Source organism: Leguminivora glycinivorella, chromosome 26, assembly GCF_023078275.1.
Source record: "Leguminivora glycinivorella isolate SPB_JAAS2020 chromosome 26, LegGlyc_1.1, whole genome shotgun sequence".
NCBI classification, from domain to species: domain Eukaryota; kingdom Metazoa; phylum Arthropoda; class Insecta; order Lepidoptera; family Tortricidae; genus Leguminivora; species Leguminivora glycinivorella.
In genome coordinates, this window is record NC_062996.1 from 11,592,916 (window position 1) to 11,618,318 (window position 25,403).

At 37.7% G+C, this 25,403-nt stretch overlaps 2 protein-coding genes across 3 annotated transcripts; one reads left to right on the forward strand and one right to left on the reverse strand.

Moving 5' to 3' along the window:
- Positions 1-1,788: 1,788 nt before the first annotated feature.
- Positions 1,789-10,863, reverse strand: LOC125240041 (zinc finger protein 79-like). Of its 2 annotated transcripts, none has more exons than XM_048147867.1 (4): positions 10,574-10,863; positions 4,743-4,883; positions 4,190-4,279; positions 1,789-3,053 (listed from the first exon to the last, which is right to left on the reverse strand). In XM_048147867.1, the coding sequence occupies exons 1-4, from the start codon at positions 10,662-10,664 to the stop codon at positions 2,083-2,085; spliced, it is 1,293 nt and encodes a 430-aa protein (XP_048003824.1). In that variant the 5' UTR covers positions 10,665-10,863; the 3' UTR covers positions 1,789-2,082. The 2 variants fall into 2 exon arrangements, with proteins under 2 accessions (XP_048003824.1, XP_048003825.1); XM_048147868.1 differs by having other exon boundaries at positions 1,792-3,053; positions 4,743-4,880; positions 10,574-10,859.
- Positions 10,864-11,162: 299 nt separating this feature from the next.
- LOC125240042 (zinc finger protein 572-like) lies at positions 11,163-15,734 on the forward strand. The gene is made up of 4 exons (XM_048147869.1): positions 11,163-11,431; positions 11,828-11,965; positions 13,544-13,789; positions 14,928-15,734. The coding sequence occupies exons 1-4, from the start codon at positions 11,368-11,370 to the stop codon at positions 15,401-15,403; spliced, it is 924 nt and encodes a 307-aa protein (XP_048003826.1). The 5' UTR covers positions 11,163-11,367; the 3' UTR covers positions 15,404-15,734.
- The last annotated feature ends 9,669 nt before the right edge of the window (positions 15,735-25,403 follow it).

Sequence of the window (25,403 nt, forward strand, 5' to 3'; positions counted from 1 at the left end):
CAGAGCCAAACAATGCGTTTTCAGTTTTTTCGATACTGCGCGCATGCGCGGAAAGCCGGCGGACGCTGGCTTTGGGGAATAGACCTTTATGTAGGGTTTTAAAGATCTATGCACGACCCTGTAAATGACGAATAACAGTTCGGGAGTAGAAAAAATATCTAAATGTCAAAAACGTTTCAAAATAAATAAAAAATGGAAAAAAATGTTTTATTAGGGTACCCCCCCTACATGTAAAGTGGGGGCTGATTTTTTTTTATTCCAATCCCAACGTCTGATATATCGTTGGATAGGTATTTAAAAATGAATAAGGGTTTACTAAGATCGTTTTTTGATAATATTAATATTTTCGGAAATAATCGCTCCTAAAGGAAAATAAAATGCGTCCCCCCCCTCTAACTTTTGAACCATATGTTTAAAAAATATGAAAAACCGCCTTCAAAAAAAGCGTGTTACAAAACACGGAGAAACTAAAAAGCCAAAAATAATAAACCTTTGAATTCAGATTTCTTATCGGATTGCAATAATCTAAACATCCAAATTATAAAAAAAATCAATTATTTTTGTAGTCGGTACCAGACCTGTTCCTCGCCTTGCTATTTCCTGTTTGCCCCACGCATACGCAGGCTGGCCCCGACTCCAAAAATAATTGATTTGTTTATAATTTGGATGTTTAGATTATTGCAATTCGATAAGAAATCTGAATTCGAAGGTTTATTATTTTTGGCTTTTTAGTTTCTCCGTGTTTTGTAACACGCTTTTTTTGAAGGCGGTTTTATTTTTTGTTAAAAAGTTAATTTATTTGTTGATTTGTAGTGGTTCCTAGTGATATTATATGTATCAGTCCGAATATATATGTACAGTAGTGAAAGAATTATCCTTTAACTCCTAACCGTTGAGGAGTTGACCTTCCATCATCAGCTCAGCCACATAAAATTATTACCATCAGGCGTAAATACTGGTGTACCTTTGAAAAATATACTAAGAACATTACATGTGCCTATAACATTTGAAGAGTTCCCTCGATTTCTCCAAGATCCCATCATCAGACTCCGACTTGGTGCCAATGGGACCATCTCGGAGTTATACCCGTTCGATCAAAAAAAAAATTTTGAAAATCGCTCCACGATCCTCTGAGATATCGAGTAACATACATACAAAAAAAAAAACATTCAGTCGAATTGAGAACCTCCTCCTTTTTGAAGTCGGTTAAAAAAATCACAAAAGTAGAACTTTATAAAGACTTTCTAGGAAAATTGTTTTGAACTTCATAGGTTTAGTAGTTTTTGAGAAAAATACGGAAAACTACGGAACCCTACACTGAGCGTGGCCCGACACGCTCTTGGCCGGTTTTTATTTTTGCACTTTGTTGGCGTGATTAATATACATATTGGTACCAAATTTCAGCTTTCTAGTGCTTCCGGTTACTGAGATTATCCGCGGACGGACGGACGGACAGACAGACATGGCGAAACTATAAGGGTTCCTAGTTGACTACGGAACCCTAAAAAACTGTCTTCAAAAAAAAAGCGCATAAGAAAAACACGGAGAAACTAAAAAGCAAAAAAATAATTTTACATTTAAACATTATAATATGATGATACGATTTCCTGCCCAAACCTTTGAAATCATTCTTATCGGATTGCAATAATCTAAACATCCAAATTATAAAATAATCAAGTACCAGCCCTGTCCCTCGCATTGCTATTGCCTGTTTGACACCCATCCACCCAACTTTACCTTTACGCTGTCTGGCCCCGAGATTGTTAATGAGTTTAATGAGAAATTGAAGTTGGATCTCTTACTGTTGAGAATGAATGAAGGTTTGTCTTGAAGAAAGATATTCTAAGTGAGCATGTAACACACAATAACAGTCTTTAAAATTAAAAACGCAAAGCATAGAAAATAATTTGTGCCGCTGGAAAAATTAAACACCAAAAGAAACTTCGTGTTATTTTCTATTCACACACTTCCTTTGTTTGATAGAAATTCAAATTAACTAGATACAAGCTATGGCAGCGATGCGGCGTTTAATTTAAACTTTCGTATTTCGTTAAAAGTATCATTACACACACTCGGTCACTATTACCTGTGAGTCCGTTCATGTCTCCTGAACCCGCTCAGTTCCCTAAAGCTTTTATCACACACGGCGCACACGTATGGTTTCTCCCCGGTGTGTATGCGCAGGTGGTCGCGCAGGCTGCTCGTCTGCCGGAACTCCTTGTGGCAGATGTCGCAAGCGTGCGGCTTCTGTCCCGTGTGGATCATCATATGTCGGTGGTAGCCACTAGACCCCGTAAACTCCATCTTACAAACTTCACACGAATACGGCTTTTCACCAGTGTGGATTCGCCGATGTTTCTTTAAATCGCTGGAATTGGTGAACTCTTTTTTACAGACTTCACAGCAGTACTCCCTCTGTCCGGAGTGGATGCGTTCGTGTCGCCTGAGTGTGCTGGAGCGCGTGAACTCCTTGTCGCAGACCGCGCACACGTAGGGCCGGTCGCCGGTGTGCACGCGCACGTGTATCTGCAGGTCTCCCTCCATCACGAACTGCCTGCTACAGATGCTGCAAGCGTATGGTTTGTCCTCGACGTGTACTCTCTTGTGTTTAGATAACATACTCGCCAGCCGGAACTCTTTCTTGCATATTTTGCACGAGTACGGTTTTTCTCCAGTGTGGATGCGCTCGTGCTTCCTCAGGCTGCCCGTCTCCGCGAACTCCTTGCCGCATATGGGACAGGCGTGCGGTTTGTCGCCGGAGTGCGTGCGCTCGTGCGTCTTCAGGTTGCCGAGCTGCGAGAACACTTTATTACAGAGTTTGCACATAAACGGTTTTTCCCCGGTGTGCGTGCGCTCGTGCGTGGCGAGGTCGCGCGGGGTGAGGAAGCGCTTGTGGCAGTGCGCGCAGGGATAGGGTTTGTCGCCGCTGTGGATGCGCATGTGCGCCTTGATGTTGTAGGACTGCTTGAACTGCTTGCCGCACACGGGGCACGCGTTGGGCCCGCGGCTCTGCGCGCGGGCAGGCGGTTCTTGTGACTTTTCAAATTCTGTAACTGAAAATAAATAAAAGCGTGAGCTTTATACATAGCCGGTGTAGCGTCTCTAATCAACTGAGAACTGATTGCAGGTCGCAGGTTCAAGCCCTGCCTTTAGACCTTTCTGCATGATTAAGTAGGTATAACGCAGAAGAGCTCATCAAATTATGGTCTCGTTTTTGATTCAATTTTACATGAATGTGATTTGCGTGGGATGTAAGTATTTCATCTTCAGAAATTGAACTGCAACTATGGGAACAAATCAAATTATTTTTAACAAATATTTTGCTTTGTGTTTTTTATGTAGTCACACTACTATATATAAATTAAAAATCGAAATAAGATGTCATATATTAAAAAAAAAATTTTTTTTTTAAATTGAACTGATTTAATTTAATTAGAAATATCTACCAACTTGGCTCAGATCAATATCAGACTTTTTTTTAGTATGAATAGGTAGACGTTTGACCACGATCACACCAGGTGGTAAGTGATGATGCGATCTGCGGTGGAGCACGCTTACCTATGAGATACCTATTTACTCTCGCTTTAAAGAGACCCGGATTGTACTCATGTTGAAACACAGACTTTGGCAGGGCATTCCACTCTTGGCGGTTCGCAAAATAAATGTTGAAGCGAAACGCTTAGTGCGTATTTTTGGAATACTAACCGTGAAGCGATGCCGCATTGCCGATTGTCTGGTGGTCCTAACGTGACATGGGGACGGAGGAACAATAAAGTGTGTTCGAAAAGAGAAGAGTCGTGGAATGTGTTGGGTGGACTAGGCCCGCACCGAACAGACTCTACATACTACATATCACAATATATCCATAAAAAACAAAATAGCAATTCAATAGAAACTTCATATATTTTAATTAGTACACCACACTATGTACGTCAATATACCTTATCCATCACCTCTAGCTTACTTACTTGGCTGGCGTGATAACCCAAAATGAGTTTTGGCCTCCAACACCTCTAGCCTAGCATCCTTCTAAATCAGCAGGAAGACAACATTATGTTATGACTAACTTTATAATTCATTCCCTTCACGTCACAAGGATCACGTGAAAATTTGACAAATGTCGTCCGGATTAGTCCTGAATAACACTGTAGTGCTATTTTTCAAGGAATGCTTAAAATGAACATCTTACTTTGCTTTTGTTTGTCTTCTTGCGCTGTCTCTTTCTCCCCCTCCCCCACCGGCTCCTGCTTCACGAACTCCAGTTCCACCTGGATGAGCACTGCAACAAATGTTTTACTTACAACTCTGTACTGAGAGGAAATTACCACAGAGAAAAAAGAGACATTTGTGAACTTGGCCTGGAATCACGTCTATCAGCATCAAGTGGCATTTACGTATAATGAAAATGAAACCACTTTTAAAGCTGAAAGCGTACGCATATTCCTATTAACACGCTCGAAGGACATTGTTAACAGGGTATCATGTACCTACCTTATAATATTTAAATACATTCCTATGTAAAATGAGCATGGCTGCAATAAAGAATGATATGAATTTATGAATTGTTGGGAATATGGACGCCTAAAGCTCTATGCAGAGCAATCCTCTTTAAATGACAGAAATAGTCTGGAAACGGACTTAGTGTTCATGGTAGGCCATATGAGGACTAAGTAGTAAATATTTCAAAATAAGCCCAGGCTGAGGAGGGGCCTGTGTCACATTACAATACATCTACTACTCACCTTCTTGCTCACTTGGTGTCGCCCTGACATGTGAGTCACCCTCGGTCGCGCATGGCTGAACAGTGTCGTCCTCCCAAACTGGCTCCTGCTTCACTGACACATACCCAGACTGCGCAGGAGGAGCTTCTGTCACAGCATCTGCTAATTGTCATGACATAATGTAGTATTGCAAGCACAACATTATGTAAGAGTAATTATTTATTAATGCCTTATATTTTGATTTATCTTACTGTTATTAATGATGAAAGTATTAAAGAATATCAATTGACTCATACTAGTCACTGGTTTCCGCCATCTTGGATTGTTATAAAAATGGCGGACATACAGTGACGGGGGCCAGTTCGAGTACAGACGAGTTGCAGTGAAGAAGTCTTGAAATATTTATTGTAAATTGGTTGTTATTATGTTTGTAATTAACGAATAAAGTAAAAGTGTTACAAGTAATAGTTTTCATCATCAGCCTGGTAATATCCCTTATAGTTTCAGTAGTGGGATGAACAAGAATCGATAAGATTTTTGCCACGCCGCACAAACGTAAGGTTTTTTTTTGTGTAAGTCAAACTAATGTAATGAATTTATTTAACGAAACGTGCATTTAAATTGCTATGGTAAGTGAGACATATATTTATTTATTTTTCTTAAAATTAAACTACATGTTCTGAAACTGGTGTGATAATCTACCCTCATGACAGTATTAATTGATGAGCTCTCGTTATTTATTAACTTCATTTTTTTTTATTTAAAAGATGACTTACTTTTGTAACTAAAAAAATTTTCTTTACAAAAGGTGTGTAACATTATATTACCCATTAGTTATTGATACACATAAATCTGATAACTATATGACTAGTATATTTTTCTGATAACTATAATAAGCGCCGCGATATAATACGGCATTCAGTTTGTGACACTAAAATTTCATAAATTAATTGGCTTAAGAAAACCGTGGAATTATGAGTAAACTTGTACTTTGTCAATAGAAATAAACTTCTGATTAAATGACCGCTTTATTTAACGATGCCTTGAGTTGTTAAACACGGTCAAGCTATTTTATGTTGTTTCGGAAAAGTGGTGTAATTTATTCCAACGAGGCAATTGTAATGGTTTAAATCTTTACGTCTAGATTTAAACTGCTGTTGTATTCTGTTATTATAATATAATAATACATATTCGAGCTTGTCAGGTTATACAGATCAGATACACAATTAAAAATTCATACTGAATTAAATACGCTGTGTAAAACATGTTATCATAAAGTACTTCAATACTTAAGTATGATTTTTATCATAGTATTCTAGTATATACCAAAACGATTCCTGTTTATTGGCAAATAAATATTTAACAATGAATATAACATTATATTAACCGTTAAAATCGAAGTTGTGCAATTGTGGGTAGTTCAATTCTGTTAAGTACTGAATTTAAATAAATAAACTTTAATAATAAGGTTGCCAACCTCTGGTATGAATAATGGAGAGTATGTTGTATCTCAAATCATCTTCGGATATTTTATAACTCGTTATAAAAATGTTTAGCGTTTTAAAGTTTTGAGTTTTTTTACTAATGACCATAAAACTGAACTGTGTTGTAGAGTGTCCAACGTTTTATTTCACGAATTGGACTGATTGATCTCATTTTTATTGTTGACGGTATGCTACAACATTATATGAATACTATTTTATAATGGCCAGTGATGGCAGAAGTATTTAATCAATGTAACCATGGTGATCATGGATGAGAATTCGATGGGAAATCGAAAAATTATATATATGGTGTGAATAAATATCATTGAAGACATGTTTCAGACTATTAGTAATATTTGTTTGCTTCTTTAATAACAATAACAACGATTTAATCTTGATAATTATGATTATATATTATGGTGCATGTGACATGACATGGGTGACGGTCACATGTAGTCATATGTAGTCATATGTAGAGTCATATGTAGAGTCATATGTAGTCGTATGTAGTCATATGTAGAGTCATATGTAGAGAGAGTCATATGTAGAGTCATATGTAGAGTCATATGTAGAGTCATATGTAGAGTCATATGTAGAGTCATATGTAGAGTCATATGTAGTCACGTGCTGTAGTCACAGTATACGCGTAAACTCGGGTATTTTGACCCCCGTACAAAATAATGAATTGAGCCAGGGTATGGCACAATGTATCGTATCTTGTGGAATAAATGGTTGACCACGCGGATGGACGTGCGAGATTTAGAGCACGTGGATGGACGTGCGAGATTTAAAGCGCGTGGATGTACGTGCATAACTTTTAAGCACGTTGATGAACGTGAATGACTTTAATTTCAATCTTTATAAATACATGAAACATTAAAATAAAAGTACAATATAAATTATTGTGTCTATAAGAATGTATATTATTTGCGACTTTTGATTGGATAAAGCAGTACAGCAATAATTACATATTTCTCTTTTGGCTACCTGTATCCAGTTCTTTACATGTTTTATAGTCTTAGGTGATCAAGAATAAAGTAACAAAAAAAGAGACTATTATTATTATGTTCGGATCCGAAGTTAAAATAAATTTTATTAACATGTAAAACTTATTACCTAGCAGGTTTAGTTGGTAAAATATTAGGTACATACTAAAACTGAAGTAGGTACTTACACGTTTTATCGGTTCTGAAGAGACCTATCAGATTTAAAATAAAATCGTTACTAACGTTTAGTTCCCCTCTCATAGATAAAAGAAATAAATTGAAAATTTACAATTTAAAATGCAGAGAGCCAGCATTAATAATCTTCATTGTCTTTAAATAATAAAATCGTTACTAACGTTTAGTTCCCCTTTCATAGATAAAAGAAATAATTTGAAAATGTACACTTTAGAATGTAGAGAGCCAGCATTAATTATCTTCATTGTCTTTCATTCGTAATAGCTTTTCGTGAAAAGAAAATATATACTTGCCTTATGTGTGATTTATGTGATAATAATAATAACAGGATTAAAAAAAAAGACGTACACCGTAGTCGTGTACTTGCGGTTGGCCTTAAATGGTTCAGTAATATAATATGTATACGTTACAAATGGTAAATAAATAACTAGGCACGATATTTTATTGACAGGTCATTTGTAAGATTCTGTAAATGTGTATACTACAAATCTGAAAAATCTTTAATATTATTACTCAGTATAGCGATATATTAATAGGTGACGACAATAATTTAATTAATCATAACGATTATCAATACATTATGACTTATTGAATTGATTACCGAACCATAATCATTTTACCATAATTTCGAAGACAGTCGAAGTTTTATGTTCCTAAAGAAAGTGTTGCAAGTTTCAGATCAAGGACCCAGGAGCGTCCAGGTGAAAGGGCCAGGGTCTGGTATTCATTTACCACCCAGGAGTGCCCAGGTGAGAGGGTCGGGGTGTAGATTCACTTCCGACCCAGGAGTGCCCAGGAGAGAGGGTCAGGGTAAAGATACCTCTGTTTCGATCGTCGACTGAGTCCTTAAATGCTGGCATGGTATGCGAGCTTGCGTCTGGCGGCGCAATGTCCGGCGTCCGTGATGAGCAGCTGCGGCAGCAGGCTGACAGAGCTTGGGTGGCCCATGATGCTATTTCCCCGTAGCGGCACGGGAATTCCGTTCAATCATGTGATGAGGTGGTGATATTTATAATATTATTAATAAAATGTCTATGTCTATGTCTATGTCTATCATAAAATCGTGTAAATATGTTCTTTTTGCTTATGTTTCGCGAGTGAAGTGTGAAGTGAAGTGTTGCATTGTTTACTGAAATATGTTTATAACTTGTGAATGCCTTCTAATTAATTTAATCATAATAATTTAATTGGATTTAATGAATTCAATTGGATGTAATGAATTTAATTAAATGTAATGATTTTAATTGGATCTCAATAATTTAATTGTATCGAAGTAAATCTTATTCATATATTTATTTTTCACAGGCCTATGTCTGATTAATGCTCTTTCTTTACAATTGATAAGGTTTATAGAAATATTTAAAAATCCATTTTTAATATACGTAAGTTATAGTTTTATTATAATTGAGAATTACTCTTCCATAAATAAATAATATTTTGCTAATATTAGTCTTACAGCATATCGTAATTATGTGGTAAAGGTTTTGTATTTCTATTGTTTAAGAATTATTTCAAATGCATATTATACTACACTTTTTGTGGTTGTATAAACTGGTATTGTCTTTCTTTTGAATTATTTCACATTAAGCTTTGGCGAAGGGTCTCGCCTCGCACAGGATGGCCGAGCTGTAAGAGTAATTATTTATTAATGCCTTATATTTTGATTTATCTTACTGTTATTAATGATGAAAGTATTAAAGAATATCAATTGACTCATACTAGTCACTGGTTTCCGCCATCTTGGATTGTTATAAAAATGGCGGACATACAGTGACGGGGGCCAGTTCGAGTACAGACGAGTTGCAGTGAAGAAGTCTTGAAATATTTATTGTAAATTGGTTGTTATTATGTTTGTAATTAACGAATAAAGTAAAAGTGTTACAAGTAATAGTTTTCATCATCAGCCTGGTAATATCCCTTATAATTACAAGTTAAATAAATAATTTGCTATTTCATGTATGGACGAAAATTAGCATTTTTGGACAAAATCTAGAGATTCTAGAGTAAAAATTTTATTTTCAATTTTAAGTCAGCAATACTGCAAACAGGGCTTGAGGATATATATCAAGATATTGGAAGATATATATCCGATATACATCGGAAGATATATATCCAGCTGGATCGACGATATATATCAACGGATATAAATATCCGATATTATATATTTTTTTATAAATATTGCTATACAAAACAGTTTTAAATATGTAACATGTTTAAAATATGCTTTTTTGTGTCTGTTATTGTTTTTCTACTAAATGTTAATATGTGTTTTAGTACATTTTTCCTTATCTAAAGTAGTAGATAGATAGATAGATAAATTCTACAACACAAAACGAAATAATAAAAATAAAAAACTTAACATTATACAATAATTAACACACTTATTATTTTAACTGAAGTATTGGTTGTGGAATGTGAGTTGTGGTATAGAATAGGCGCTGACTCAGCATACATGCTACGGAAGCCGCAGCGCTGATCTTCTGTCAGAACCTTACAAACTTAATACTAAGGGAACGACCTAGTGCAGCGCAAGTCGATATATATTATATTTATAGGGTGTACGAGTAGGTTGGGTAGGTAATAAATAAGCAAAATATTGTCACAAATATATAATGTTCATCAAACGCAATAAGAGTAGGGTAGGTATGTGAACAGAATAGGTATGATATTACAATATACAATGTTTAGTTATCGGTAACAGAGTTATGGTCATGATGTGGAAATATAAAGGACAAATGGTGAGCGAGATGGGGTTACATTTTAAGAACTTCTTTTCTGAGTTTCTAATAAGTGTTGTCGTAACTTTGTTTTAAAATGAACTTTATTCTTTAGTATTCGTAGTGGTGGAGGTATGTTATTCCAACATTTTGTAGCAGAGTACTTAAAACTTCCCCTAAAGCATCATAGCATCATAGCAGCTTCTGTTTGTTGTAGTATTCATAAATAATGCAACAAAATAATAATATGCCTTCCATAGAAAATGGATATAAGATATCAAAAAGATGATATATATATATCCGATAGATATCATAAGTATCGGATATGATATACATCGGATATCGGATTTTGATATATATTATAAATATCGGATATTTTCGAACCCTGACTGCAAAGTATTTCGCCGAAAGCTTAAACGGGTCTTTCGTCGGGTTTAAGTCCTCGCTCGTTGCAGTGTGAAGTGACTCACCGTGCGCGGCGCGAGGCTGCGCGAGTCCCTGCGAGCCCGGGGGCTCCGCCGCCTCCCACGGCGGCTCCGCCTTCACCCACACCGCCTCCATCTCATCCGGGAGACGCGACTAAAGCACTACCAACACTACTGACTACTTTACTGTACGGATTTGCACGGATGCGATATACTACAAGCGTGAAACATCCACTTCAACTGTTAAAAAGGGTACATTAATTTATGAAATTAACGAAACAAGCGTAATATAAACACGACAACATCTTAAAACTCTCAGGGATCATGGGATTTACGAGGATTATTGCGGTATCGATTGACAGCTGAAGGTGACGTTTCCAGGGTGACCAACTTTTCGATTAAAGAATTCGTTCATCGCGCTCAATAACTCACCAAAGCGTTTCTTGCGGTCAGTCTACAGCAAAAGACAAAATTATCGACTGATTTTGTCGCCAGTAACAGTTATTTGGTTTTTATAATAAAGGAATGAGAAATTATTATAGGATCAACAACGACCAGAACTCAAATAGCGCCATGCGATGGCCATGGGCTTTGACAGTGACAGATACGAGTGACAATGACAACTGACAACACAAGGCAAGCGTCACTCGAATCGAAAACTCCCAAGCTCCCAACTCCCAAGTACTTCGTATTTTTAGCGGCTCAGTGTATAAAGATAATTTAAATTTATTTTATTTACATTAAAGTATCTTATTTCTGAAGCAAAAAGCCACAGACATAATACTGTTATTTACTTAGTGACTCGCATTTCAACATAGCTTGATTATACAAGTGGCAGAATGTCGCTGGAATTTCGCGTCAAGGAGGAGCCTCTTCAGGCGGAGGAGGAGGAGGCTGGGCAGAGTGAGTGATCCGCGGCGATAGAGACAGGCTTCGTTGCATCGGCCTTTTGAGTACTATGAGAGCTCACAGTTCAAAACTTTAGCTCTCATTTTAGTTTAGGACTGCATGGTCAGTGTCGAGAGTACCCAAAACAGTCAGCTTAGAAACTTTCAACTATATTACGAATACCGAAGACAGAATAGAATAGAATAGAATTTTTATTATATAAAGAATAAAATCAAATAATCAGATTGTTTTGCATTTCTAAGCATTTTCTTGTTACTATTATTATAATTAAGTTTTTAACATATGTTTAAAGTACAATCATAATCAAATGTCTTCACAAAAATGGCAAAATATTTTTCATGCAATGAAGAAGTCAATTGTGTGTTCGATAGATAATATGATGTATTGCAGTCAATGGTGGTGATCCTGTGCAGAGAGGAGTGACGGTGTATATAAAGGAGGAGCCTCCGAGCTGGGAGAGTTGTGCCGCGGCGCTGACCCGCCCGCTCCACCACATCAAGGAGGAGGTCGCCTGGACGGGATCCACTGGTAAAAATAACTTAGAGGCTCATTATATCAACTGTTTTTTTTATTGCTTAAATAATATTAAATTATGACAGTAAAAACCCTTTATTTAATTATTTATTAACTGTCACAACTTTTCATGATTCTGAATAGGGTTGTAAATAGAAAAAAAACCAAATGTTTTTTTTTCAGAATTGTGAAAAAAAACATGAAAAAAAACCGAGCACCATGGTTTTTTTTCTAAATATGGTTTTTTTTCAGATGAACAAATAATACAACAATAAGGGTTTTTCGTGAGTTGTAACGTGATTCAATAACAATAACGTACATTTTAATTCAATTAAAATTCAGTATACAAACGTTTATTGGGAAATCCCCGATGTTGCGTGTAGTGTGGAGAGGCGGTTGTGTTGCCAACAGTAAATAGTGATAACTATCAACTACACATTTCGTAAATGTTACTTTTATAAGACCAGAAATTAAAGTATTTGATTAAATTCGTTTAATAGTTAACATTAAGTCTAAAAAACCGTATAAAAGTATTAACTATTTTGCAAATTTTGAGATTTCGTACTTTAGAAAAAAAACATACTCCAGAAAAAAAACTGTTTTTTTTTTCACGGTTTTTTTTCATGTTTTTTTTCAAGCCAGAAAAAAAACCGTTTTTTTGCAACCCTAATTCTGAATAGTAATAACGCAAATATATCAATTGGGGGTGAAACCAGTGACGGCGTTAGTGCGTTTTCACATTATCAGACCCGATATTGGATGTAGGATCAATATCGCATGCATTACAGGCTCCATCTTGGATTTTTTCCATTGGAATCCTTCCGACATCCGATATCGGATCGGATAATGTGAAAACGGGCTTAGGATAAGACTCGGTAGGGCAACCGCCAAGGGGTAAAAATTAAAATGCTAAATAAAAAATAAAGTAAGTAGTAGAGTTGGATTGAAGTTAATAGTGTCGGATCATTTTGTTTCACATAATGATTAAAAGTCATAATGTAATGATTGCCAGATTATCATTAGTCATAATTATTCTAAAACGGTTAACTTTTCAGGGTTTTCGTTAAGGTCATGTATGTATAGATAGGTTAAGTTTGTTTTATGGAAATCCTGCAAAGTTACGCGTTTCTGAGGAAATCCAAATTATGACCAACGAAAATGGGAACAAACGATACAATATGACTTATGTACGACTTTATAGGAACCTTCTATACTCTCAAACTTCAAATTATGCAATCCATGCGTGGAACACATACAATATACAGAAAAAGCTCAGCAGTTTTATCAGGGAATTAGAAAATGACTAAGTTAAGAAATGGTAGTATGCAAGTAGTATGTTGTAGGACTTTTTTTTGTGTGGCTGTGGTGGTCATTATTGAACTACACAAATAAGTCACGCCAAGCTTAGTGGGCAGCGAGTTAGATAGCTGCATCTGTGCTAGTTTAAAGTCATAATTTAATACATGTTTGACATTTCTACATACCTCGGTATAACTCAAAATACAATTACACAAAACAGACTTGTTGCAGCCAGTTTTTAATTTTTCTAATAACCTCTTGTGAACTTTTGGCAATTTTTTTTTTATATTCCAGCGGACGCCACGGTCCCGCCAGATGTCGCCACAGTTCGCGTCAAGCGAGAGATCGAAGAAGAAGACGCGACCCGGGAGGAGGAGGAAGAGGGGGAGACCGTTTACGAGATCACACTCGAGCTCGAGCGGATTGACGACAAGGCGGAATGCGAGCGCGGTGTACGGAATACCAGCCCTAGTGCACAGGTCGCTGACCCTAGAGAGGGGGACCAACACGAGAGGGGGGAGGCGGGCACGAACACCGAAGGTATGTCGCTACTATATCATAACTCTATATCTTGAGATTATTTTTTAAAGCAGAATACTTCATTTGTTACTATTATGCAGTGTGAAGTGATTCTGTCGGCACCATACAGGAACAAGTAAGGGAAGAGTTGTAACTCCATACATCAGTAAATGCAAGTTATTTGTAGTGACATCTAGCGTCATTCACGCGTCAATCACGCGTTAAATAGCGTAAATTATCAGTACCACTACTCGACACTAGGTGCCAACAGTGTCGCGTCTGCCAAAAATGTAATATTAAAACAGTTTACAACTTATATTACAAGCAGAAGGAATTGAAAACAGAGATAACTGATTAATACTATTGTAATATTAGTTAAAAATTATTGAGCATTAGCCTTTTTGTTCGTCGCGACATCTATTGACAAGTAGCAGTACTGATAATTTACGCTAGTCGACGCGTGATTGACGCGTGGATGACGCTAGATGTCACTACAAATAACTTGCAATTACTGATGTATGGAGTTACAACTCTTCCCTTACTTATTCCTCTACGGTTGGTACTTAGAAACACATCCCAAGGGAGGGAGGCGCACTGCTGTCTGGGAGAAAACTACGTAGGTCACAAGTCCGAGATGGGACTTGTGCCCTTTTTCACCTAGTCAATTTGAGTTATACCCTTTTTCACTAGGCCCACAGAATTATAGTTTGGTTATAACTTGCTTGGAATAAATTTCAGATTGAGGCAAGCCTGTTGCTTGACTAACATTTTGTTCATATGTTAATTTACGAGTAAGCGAAAGACTTGGAATTTGGACGTCGAGTTTAGTCTAGCTACCGTGTTATGAAGTTAATAGTGTCGGATCCTTTTGTTTCACATAATGATGTGATTGAAAAGTCATAAGTCATAATGTAATGATTTCCAGATTATCATTAGTCATAGTTCTGAAACGGTTAACTTTTCAGGGTTTTCGTTAAGGTCATGTATGTATAGATAGGTTAAGTTTGTTTTATGGCAATCCTGCAAAGTTACGCGTTTCTGAGGAAATCCAAATTATGACCAACGAAAAAGTGAACAAACGATATATTATGACTTATGTACAACTTTATAGGAACCAATACAGACCCTGCTAGTGTACAAAAGGTTTTTCTTGTTCTAGTGCGTGACGACTCCGCCGCGGAGGCGACTGCCGAGCGCACCGAGCGACAACAGAAAAAAAGAAAAACTAAAGAAAACGGCGCCGCTTCGAAGAGCCGAAGAAAAAGGAGAACCGGACCTCACCTGTGTCACGTGTGTCACAAGGAGTTCACGAGAGCGAACAAGTTGCTGATACACCAGCGCACACACACCGGGGAGAAGCCCTACCCCTGCACCGTGTGCGACAAGCGGTTCTCCTTCTCCAACGGCTTGAAGATACACATGAGGACGCACACCGGGGACAAACCATACGTGTGCCGCACTTGTGACAGAAGTTTCGGACAGTGGAATTCGTTGAAGGCGCACGAGCGGATCCACACCGGTGAGAAACCTTATGCGTGCGATATATGTAAGAAAACGTTTACACAACGCATCAACCTCAAAACACATCAGCTTCGTTCACATAAAAGTGAAGTAGTTCGTTTGCCTCGTGTGTAACAAAGAGTTCAAAGATATGAACCGATTCAATACAATATAAATCATTTGTTCGTGATAAACATTACAAATATTACGATACAAAATACATTTAATCAATACAATATAAAATTATCGTTTACCACGAAACACATAGATGAAAAACTTTTTCCATGTGGGAAATGTAAAAACCTTTGCGACGGCGCGGAGCCCGAGGGAGAGGCAGCGCGACGCGCGCGAGGGAGAAAGCGATGTTCTACGGACGAGTTGCGACAAGGGCTTAACTTAACGAACATGAAGGAGAAACCATTGTCTTGCTAAATATGTGATTCACACACATACACTGCTATATACCGAAGAATTTTGAGACTGTCATTCCTAAAGTTGGAAAACAACAAGCCGTAAGGGAAACACTCGGCGCACGACAAGTCATCACGTGGTGCTCCGAGGAGATTACTAGTTACCAGTAAAAATTAAATTACCTTAAAAATGCGTTTTATTTATTGCGTACCTGCTCTCAAATAATAATCGTTAATGGGTCTAATACATAATGGGACCCATTAAAATACAAGTGAAGAATCTGTATTAAAAACCACCATTATGCTGGCCGTAACGTTTCTGAACGTTTCGGAATATTTATGACATGTTCCTTTAGAATAGAACTTAAGACATGTTTATACAAATTGACTAAGTTCCACGGTAACCTCAAGAAGGTGTTAGTTATATGCCCGACAACTGAGCTACCTGGCCTTTTAAAGCATTTAGAACAAAGGGCAACTATGCTAGTATGACCAGTATTATCTGCAATGTTCTTATACGGTTCATAACGTTAATAAGGGTATACTAACGCCATCTCTGTTTATTTCCATGAAGTGAAAGTCACTGCGGTACGTTTTAAAAACATAAAGTTTTATGATGATAATTTGAGGGTAGCGGTCAAAAATAGGACGCGGTAGACAACGGAAAAATAACCGCGGAGACAGACGCGAAAGGCGTTTGTAACTGCAATCGCAATAAATTACCATGTAAATATGCACATATTATGGTCATAGTGCGCGTTCCATTTCGAAACATAATATTTGGAGTGTGTTGGTGTGAACGAGTCACGGGGTGAGTGTTCTTACATTGATATTTCCAGTCGGGACTATTTGAGTTTGCTTTTAAAATATTTCTCAAAATTACTGGTAAATTTCATATATCCGTTTTGTCCGCAGCATACGGGCACGCCCTTTTATTTCATGTGCGAAATTGGGATAAATAAATAGAAGGAAATAATATCGAATCATTCAAGTGCTATCGATAGGATACGATTCCATATTTCGCCGCATTCACTATCGCTCAGTTGGCCCAGCGGCAAGATAGCAAGGTTTCCGGGACGACATTACTTGGAGGTCGTGGGTTCGAACCCCGGCAGGCTACCTTTTTGATTTTTTGTGTTTTTTTTAGTTTTATATTTGTTTTTGTGTTTTTATGCCTTTTTATTGTTTTATATTTTATTTTAGATTAAATTTTGCATGTTAAGATAAGTTTTATTTCATATTTGTTGTAAAGTTTCGTCTATACGGCCCAAGTCATTTTATCCTGTATAGTATTTTAATTGTTTATTTTATTTTAGTTTTCTGTTAGAAATTGTAGTTACTATTTCCAAATTTTACTGTTAATTACCTACTTAATATAAGATTAGTCAACTTTGTCAATGGTTTCCTTGGTGTACGCACACTGCACGAACCCTGATCATTACATTGGCGCCTGGCAGGTAGTACTGAGTTGATACACCATTGGCAATAGTTGGCATTATATGGAAATTTAGTTGTTAGATAAGTGGTTACTATTGTATTATTCTCGTTATTTAGCAAATAAAATCATGGATGTTAACCACCTACACAAGGATGAGCTAGAGTTTGAATTGGCCTGCCGAGGGGTGTCTGATTGTCAGACTGTAGCGGCTATGCGGAAGTTTTTGCGGGCGATGTTAAAACGAGAAGCTTCTGGGGAATCTTCAGTTTCGTTCAAGGTTCCCATTGCCTCAGCAGAAAATCAGGGTAGTGAAATTACTGTTTGTAGCAGCAAGTTAGCCACTTTAGTCGCTTTGATTGAGGAGAGCGTAATCATATATGTGTCCACCATGCAGAACATGTTTAATCGCTTACCTGAGCCACTCACTGAGGTGCAAAAGCTAGTAATTTTGCGAAAGAATGTACAACCTTACTTCCAGAAGGAGATATGTCGTGATCACTTCGGAACGGTGGCAGAATTGACAGCAGTTCTAAAAGTTATTGAGCGGACTAAGGTAACGTGCGAGAAATTCAAAGAACCAACACAAGATAGTTATTCATTGGAGCGAGATCTCGCTTATAAGGGCGTAGGTGAGTCAGGGTGTCTCAGGCAAAATGAGGTGGCAGCCATGGGAGACAAGTCGCAGTCTAAATGCTGGAATTGTAGAAGTACAGGACACCGCTTTAGGGAATGCAATTTGCCAAGGCAAAGACTTTTTTGCTATAAGTGTGGACGCTTTGGGAATACGTTTCAGAAGTGTAGTTGCAACGCCGCAAAGGAGGGAAACGGGAAAGCGGAGTCGATGCCTGCCGATCAGACTCCAAGAAATTAGGCAGATTTGCGCATGACGATTGGCAGAAATGGTTAGGTACCATCTCAACGTTTTTTACTACGGGGGAAATTTGTAATATTCAGAGGAGATCAGATACGCGGTTGTATGCAAATCTCAAGATATTGAACCAGCCATTCATGGGAATGTTAGATTGCGGAGCTACGTTGTCGTTAGTGTCCTACGAATTTGGGAAAAAACTGTTGGACTTAGGGCTAACAGGACGTGCAAACAATGATAATATTTCAACTGCTGACGGCACTAATCACTACATAGACACGATATTGGATTTGCCTATACAGTTTAGAGCTAAGTATAAGGTAGTCCCTTTTCTCGTCATGAGACAGTTGAAGCATGACATGGTTTTAGGAATGACTTTTTTTGATGCATTTGATTTGTCAGTTACGGAACAAGTACCGGGAGGTGATAGCATTTCAGAAGTTTGTGTCGCGACACATGTGACTCCGGTAATTTCACGTGATGAATTGACGGGTAAACAGAAAGCAAGCTTGGATAGTCTTTTAGAAGAAATGGATAAGGAAATTGGTAAAGGTTTAGGGCGAACTTCTTTAATTGAGCACAGAATTGACACAGGTGATCACTTGCCTACCAGCCAACGGCAATACCCTTTTGCACCGCCGATAATGCGAGAGTTGGAGCAGGAGATTGAAGACATGCTCAAGGACGATGTAATTGAACCTTCCTGCAGTTCGTGGCGCTCGCCAGTACTCCTTGTGAAAAAAGCTTCCGGTAAGAACCGCTTATGTCTAGACAGTCGGCAGTTGAACAAAATAACCACAAAGGATTCCTATCCACTGCCCAGAGTAACGACGATCTTGGACGGCCTTAAAAATGCTCGCTTCTTATCGACAATTGACCTACGTTCAGCTTTTTGGCAGATTCCGCTTGAGGAAGGGAGTAAGGAGAAAACAGCGTTCGGGCTGGCTGGTAAAGGACTGTATCATTTCAAGGTCATGCCATTCGGTTTAAGCAATGCGTCGCAAACACAACAACGCTTAATGGACCGCTTATTTCCGCCAGAGTACGAGGGTAAAGTGTTTTCTTATTTAGACGACATAGTCATATGCAATGACAATTTTGAGGATCACTTGTCGTCATTGACATTTGTCAAGAATCAGTTAAGAGAAGCAGGTCTCACCATAAACTTAGAGAAATGTGTCTTTGCGAGGCCATCGTTAAAATACTTAGGCTATATAGTTGATAAAGATGGTTTACGCACAGACCCAGACGGGTAGTTCTATCATTTCGTGCAAATCGGCAAAATTTGGGAGAATTTTTTAATTTCCATTTTTTTGTGTGGTAATGGTAAGAACTATGAAAAAGAAACATTTATCAATAATGCATTTTCTTTTATACGCAAAATTTACCGATTTATGAACAAAAGATTTTCCAAAAGAAATGGTAATGAAGTATAGAATATGGTAATGATGATAGATATTTATGGGAATGAAAATGCGATGATGGTAATGAAGTGTCAAATAAAAAAGCCAAAAACACAAAAAAGAGAAACAGTAATTAATAATAACATGTTCTATTTTAAATATACCTACTGAAAACGTAGTTTTGAATATTTACTTGTTACTTTCAATAGTCAGGAGCATGCTAATAAACGAGAATGGTAATTAACATAAAATGATGGTAATGAATTTAATACTGCAATTCATTACCACCGTTTTATGTTCATTACCATTCTCTTTATAGTAAACAGTAAATTACGGTAATGAAAAGAATGGTAATGAGTTTTATTTACCTTTTGTCGATTAACTCTTTAAAAGCAAATGCTATTCTAGGTATATTTATTAACTAAGCTTTCGAATAGAATATTCATTATTTAAATATTCATAGTTCAATAAAACACGTAACAATTAAATAGCAAAACAGTGCAAATGGTAATGAAGAAAAAACGTACCAAATCCAAATCTCCGGCGCGATATATTTTTTTATAAAAAAATGGCACACGTCAGTCCTGTTCACTGTTTACTGGCCGACTGACGTGGTGATCGCGGTCAGAGCGAACGTCGTATTTATTTATTTTATTTATTTATTTATTTGAAAACATATTTCAATGACATTACAGATAAATCCAATGCGTCATGAAATTAAATAATAAAAAAAAACATTACAAAGAATAAAAGTATTATAACTAAACAATTGATTTGGGCGATGACGAAACAGCGTGGCTCCGTTGCGTCGTTTGCCCCGGTGTAGGATTCGGCAAGTTGCCCCGGAACCGCCGAAAAAGCACACCTTTCGGCCAGAAGTCTGCGCTCGCGATGGTGTCCTGCAGCGGCCGCGGCACGCGCACCACGAACGAACTGAAGTGCACGTAATGACGCGACTGTAGCTGGTGTACCCTCAGCGTGTAGCCAGTCTTCCGGCGAACGTACTCCACCACATCGTCAGCCACGGCGGAGTAATGAAGACGGGACACGTAGAGCGCCTTACTCGGTGTTGCAACCCGTAGACCAGAATTAACCGGCTCTGCGGTGCCACACAGAGTCTTACGAGGTGCCCTGCGCGCCTTCTTCTTCCGTTCCACCAGTGTGAATCCCTCCTTATCGACTTTAGCGCGGGAGGAATTCTCTTCCACTGGTTCTTCACACCCCTTATTAGGTGCATTGACCCGGCTGGCTGCGACAAGCTGACCGGCTGCGACGCCAGCATAATCACGCTGACGTGGTTTCGAGGTCACGGGGGGCAGTCGCGCGCGCAGGGGGGGCGCGCGCGGAGCGGCGGCACGTGCTGGACTTTTCAGCGTGTCAGCATCGCGCATACTGACCGACTTAACACTAGTGTCAGTCCGAATATCATTATTAATAATATTTGAAACCGCCGACCGAATTGGAGCATTACGCAAAGTAGAGACTTCATTACGTAATTCGGCTATTGTGATTAGGCTGGCTTCAAACTTAACTTTAACTTCGGCTAGACTTGATTTAAGGGCCACGATTTCCTTAACCAAGCAGCGAATATATATCAACAAGATCCGGATCACATGACGGCAGGATGGTATCCGTCGCTACAAACTCCGGAATCCGGTCTTCATACTCCTTCAGGATCTTCTTAATGTCTTGAAGGGTCTTCTCCCCGGTTTCATCACCTCTCCGGTGAGGTACATATGTGCCGACGATCCCCAGGGACTGGCACAGCACTTGCTTCGCTTGGCAGATGTCCTCGATGGTAAAACTCGACGCACGAGAACTCATCTGCATAGCAGCAGCCGCATCCATCTTTCCTTCCAGCAACAGCTTGTTCTTCAGTTGTAGAAAGGCGAGGAATTCATTCACGATGGGTTGACTCGATTTGGAGTGATCCATCGCGTCAAATCGTCAGCGCGGCTGTAGCCGCGCTAATTCGCAATTTATTTTAATTACTCATCAACGCGTCTACGTCGCTGCGCGCATTGAACACGACTCCCGCGCGTATAGAATAACACTTGCAATGCCTACTGGCCAATTCCATTGTTGCAAATTAAACTTATGGTAATGAAATTATTTTCTGTACAAAAATATTTTGAAGCGGTGGATATAAATATCAATGTTAATACTGTATAAACCACCAAAATTTTTTTCCCTTATAAGTACTTCATCTAAATTAAGAGGTTAAATTAAAGCAGTACATGTAATAGTTATGTAATTTGCTCTCGAATCTATAAATCTAGGTTCTAACTGGTAATGGTAATGAAGTTTTAGCATGTTTATATTTTATTTATATATTTTATATTGCAATAATATAATTCATTTTAGATGCAAAGTATACCTATGAACCTTACGCAACATATAAAAAATATTTTAAATGAATTTAGGAGTTAGTATATGTTTTATATCAACAAACATATGATTTGCACGAAATGATAGAACTACCCAGACAAGGTGAGAGCGATTTTAGATTACCCTCGGCCTACGACGTTTTCAGAGTTAAAGCGATTTATTGGTTTAGCAAGCTGGTATCGTCGTTTTGTCAAGAATTTTGCAATTGTAGCGTCTCCTTTACATGATTTAACCAAGGGTGGTAAAAAAGGCAAACGTATACTGTGGAACGAAGATGCACAGCAAGCGTTCGTTAATCTTAAAACAGCACTCACTTCTACACCAGTCTTGAAGGTTCCAGACTTCGCCAAACCATTCTCGGTACAATGTGATGCGTCCAATAGAGGAACAGGTGGTGTTTTGATTCAGGAAATTGATGGCTTAGAAGCACCAATAGCCTATACGAGCAGAAAGCTCACTGAAAGAGAGTGTAGGTATTCTGCTTCTGAAAGGGAATTGCTTAGCGTGATTCATGCTGTTGAACAATTCCGACCATATATAGAAGGAAGTCATTTTAAGGTAATTTCTGACCACAGTGCTCTCCAGTGGCTACACCGCAACAAAGACCCACACGGTCGTCTGGCGAGGTGGGCGATGCGTTTACAGCAATTCGACTACGATATAGTACACCGAAGGGGGAAATATAATACGGTACCTGATGCCCTGTCTCGAGCTGTTACAGAAGAAGTCGCATTACTGGAAGTAACTCCAGAAGATAAAGACGACTGGTACAAGGCAGAAGAGGAAAAGGTTGCTAAAGGGGTTAATGAACCAGGCTGGGAACTAAACCAAGGGCGTTTATGGAAGTATCTCAACAACAAATCAACAAATCAATTATTTTTGCAGTCGGTACCAGACCTGTTCGTCGCCTTGCTATTGCCTGTTTGCCCCACCCAACCATACGCAGGCTGGCACCGACTCCAAAAATAATTGATTTGTTTATAATTTGGATGTTTAGATTATTGCAATACGATAAGAAATCTGAATTCAAAGGTTTATTATTTTTTGCTTTTTAGTTTCTCCGTGTTTTGTAACGCGCTTATTTTTGAAGGCGGTTTTATTTTTTGTTAAAAAAGTTTATTTATTTGTTGATTTTTAGTGGTTCCTATTGATATTATATGTATCAGTCCGAATACATGTACACTAGTGAAAGAATTATCCTTTAACTCCTAACCATTGAGGAGTTGACCTTCCATCATCAGCTCAGCCACATAAAATTATTACCATCAGGCGTAAATACTGGTTTACCTTTGAAAAATACACTGAAAACATTACATGTGCCTATAACATTTGAAGAGTTCCCTCGATTTCTCCAGGATCCCATCATCAGACCCTGACTTGGTGCCAATGGGACCATCTCGGGGTTATACCCGTTCGATCAAAAAAAAATTTTTGAAAATCGGTCCACAATTCTCGGAGATATCGACGAACATACATACAAAAAAAAAAAAAAAAAAAAAAAACATTCAGTCGAATTGAGAACCTCCTCCTTTTTTGAAGTCGGTTAAAAACAATTATTTTTGTAGTCGGTACCAGACCTGTTCGTCGCCTTGCTATTGCCTGTTTGCCCCACCCAACCATACACAGGCTGGTACCGACTCCAAAAATAATTGATTTGTTTATAATTTGGATGTTTAGCTTATTGCAATACGATAAGAAATCTGAATTGAAAGGTTTATTATTTTTGGCTTTTTAGTTTCTCCGTGTTTTGTAACGCGCTTATTTTTGAAGGCGGTTTCATTTTTTGTTAAAAAGTTTATTTATTTGTTGATTTTTAGTGGTTCCTAGTGATATTATATGTATCAGTCCGAATACATGTACAGTAGTGAAAGAATTATCCTTTAACTCCTAACTATTGAGGAGCTGACCTTCCATCATCAGCTCAGTTGATTTTTAGTGGTTCCTAGTGATATTATATGTATCAGTCCGAATACATGTACAGTAGTGAAAGAATTATCCTTAAACTCCTAACCATTGAGGAGTTGACCTTCCATCATCAGCTCAGCCACATAAAATTATTACCATCAGACGTAAATACTGGTGTACCTTTGAAAAATAGACTAAAAACATTACATGTGCCTATAACATTTGAAGAGTTCCCTCGATTTCTCCAGGATCCCATCATCAGACCCTGACTTGGTGCCAATGGGACCATCTCGGGGTTATACCGGTTCGATCAAAAAAAATTTTGAAAATCGGTCCACGATTCTCGGAGATATCGAGTAACATACATACAAAAAAAAAAAAAAAAAAAAAAAAAAAAACATTCAGTCGAATTGAGAACCTCCTCCTTTTTTGAAGTCGGTTAAAAAACATTCATGACTCAAGAACAAATAGGTATCTAAGCTCATCACACTAATAAATGCCCTTATCGGTATTGGAACTCAGGCCCGCGGCTCAGCAGGCAGGGCTACCGCCCGCTGCTAGGCATGACCGGTCGTCAAATGTCTTTATTTTCATTTTTTTGTTTTGTAAAATCTAATAATGACATGTTTTTGTAATTTAATCATATACACAAATATTTACAATACTATAATAAGTAATTTGAAAGCTGCAAGAAAGGTAAAGTTTGAATAATGTTAATATATTATTAGTTCAATATAGAGATGGGCCGAATATGGACTTTGCCGAATACGAATATTCGGCCGAACATTCGGTTCAGCTCTTACCGAACCGAACATTCGGCCGAATATTCGGTTACGGCATATTTTTAAAGCGGATATGTTCATTAAAACTATTAAATGATTGATAATGGTTACATATCGTCACTACTTTAAAAAAAAACTTGTATCTTCGTCTGTCAATGAAAAGAAAATTGTAGTAAGTATGTATGGAATGCATATCTATAGACTTACTGCGTTTTAACTTTGAGGAGCAGCGTGAGATACGAGATTTTTTCAAAGTAGTGACGATATGTTACTACAACTATATTATTATGATTTAATGGATAACTAAAACTTAGTTAAAACAACTCTGAACTCTTCTTAACTCTTAAACTACGGTTTTATAACTTTTTTACAAAACAATTGTACCTACCTAATATTTTGATGCATAGGTAATTATCTCTTCATTAGTTATTTTGTTTATTCGCTAAATATTCGGCAATGCAAAATAGCCGAATAGAAATATGCCGAATACCGAATATTTAACGAATATTCGGCCCATCTCTAGTTCAATATTCAGGACTACTATCACCATCTAGTTGTTCGAAGGCTAATTATTTGTTATTGCTATCAAGTTCAAAACAATTTTTTCCTACTTTTGTGATTTTTTCATATTTTTTAAACATATGTTGTATTTGAAGTTTTCAAAAAAACAGCTTCGTTAATAAGACTAGAAATTAAAACATTTTTTTCCAAAAAGTGGCAACGTCGTCGTGTCGTCACTACTAAAAAGTGGCAACGTCGTCGTGTCGTCACTACAATACGCCACTTTTTTTTTTCCTTAATATGTATTTATGTAATAACGGGTTAAAAATGTGGGTGTAATAGATATACCGATGATTTTTTTTTTTTTTTTTTTCACTTTATATCAAATGCGCCGCGAAAGGCGAAAACCATCCTCAACACTGTTCACAATAAATGTCTCA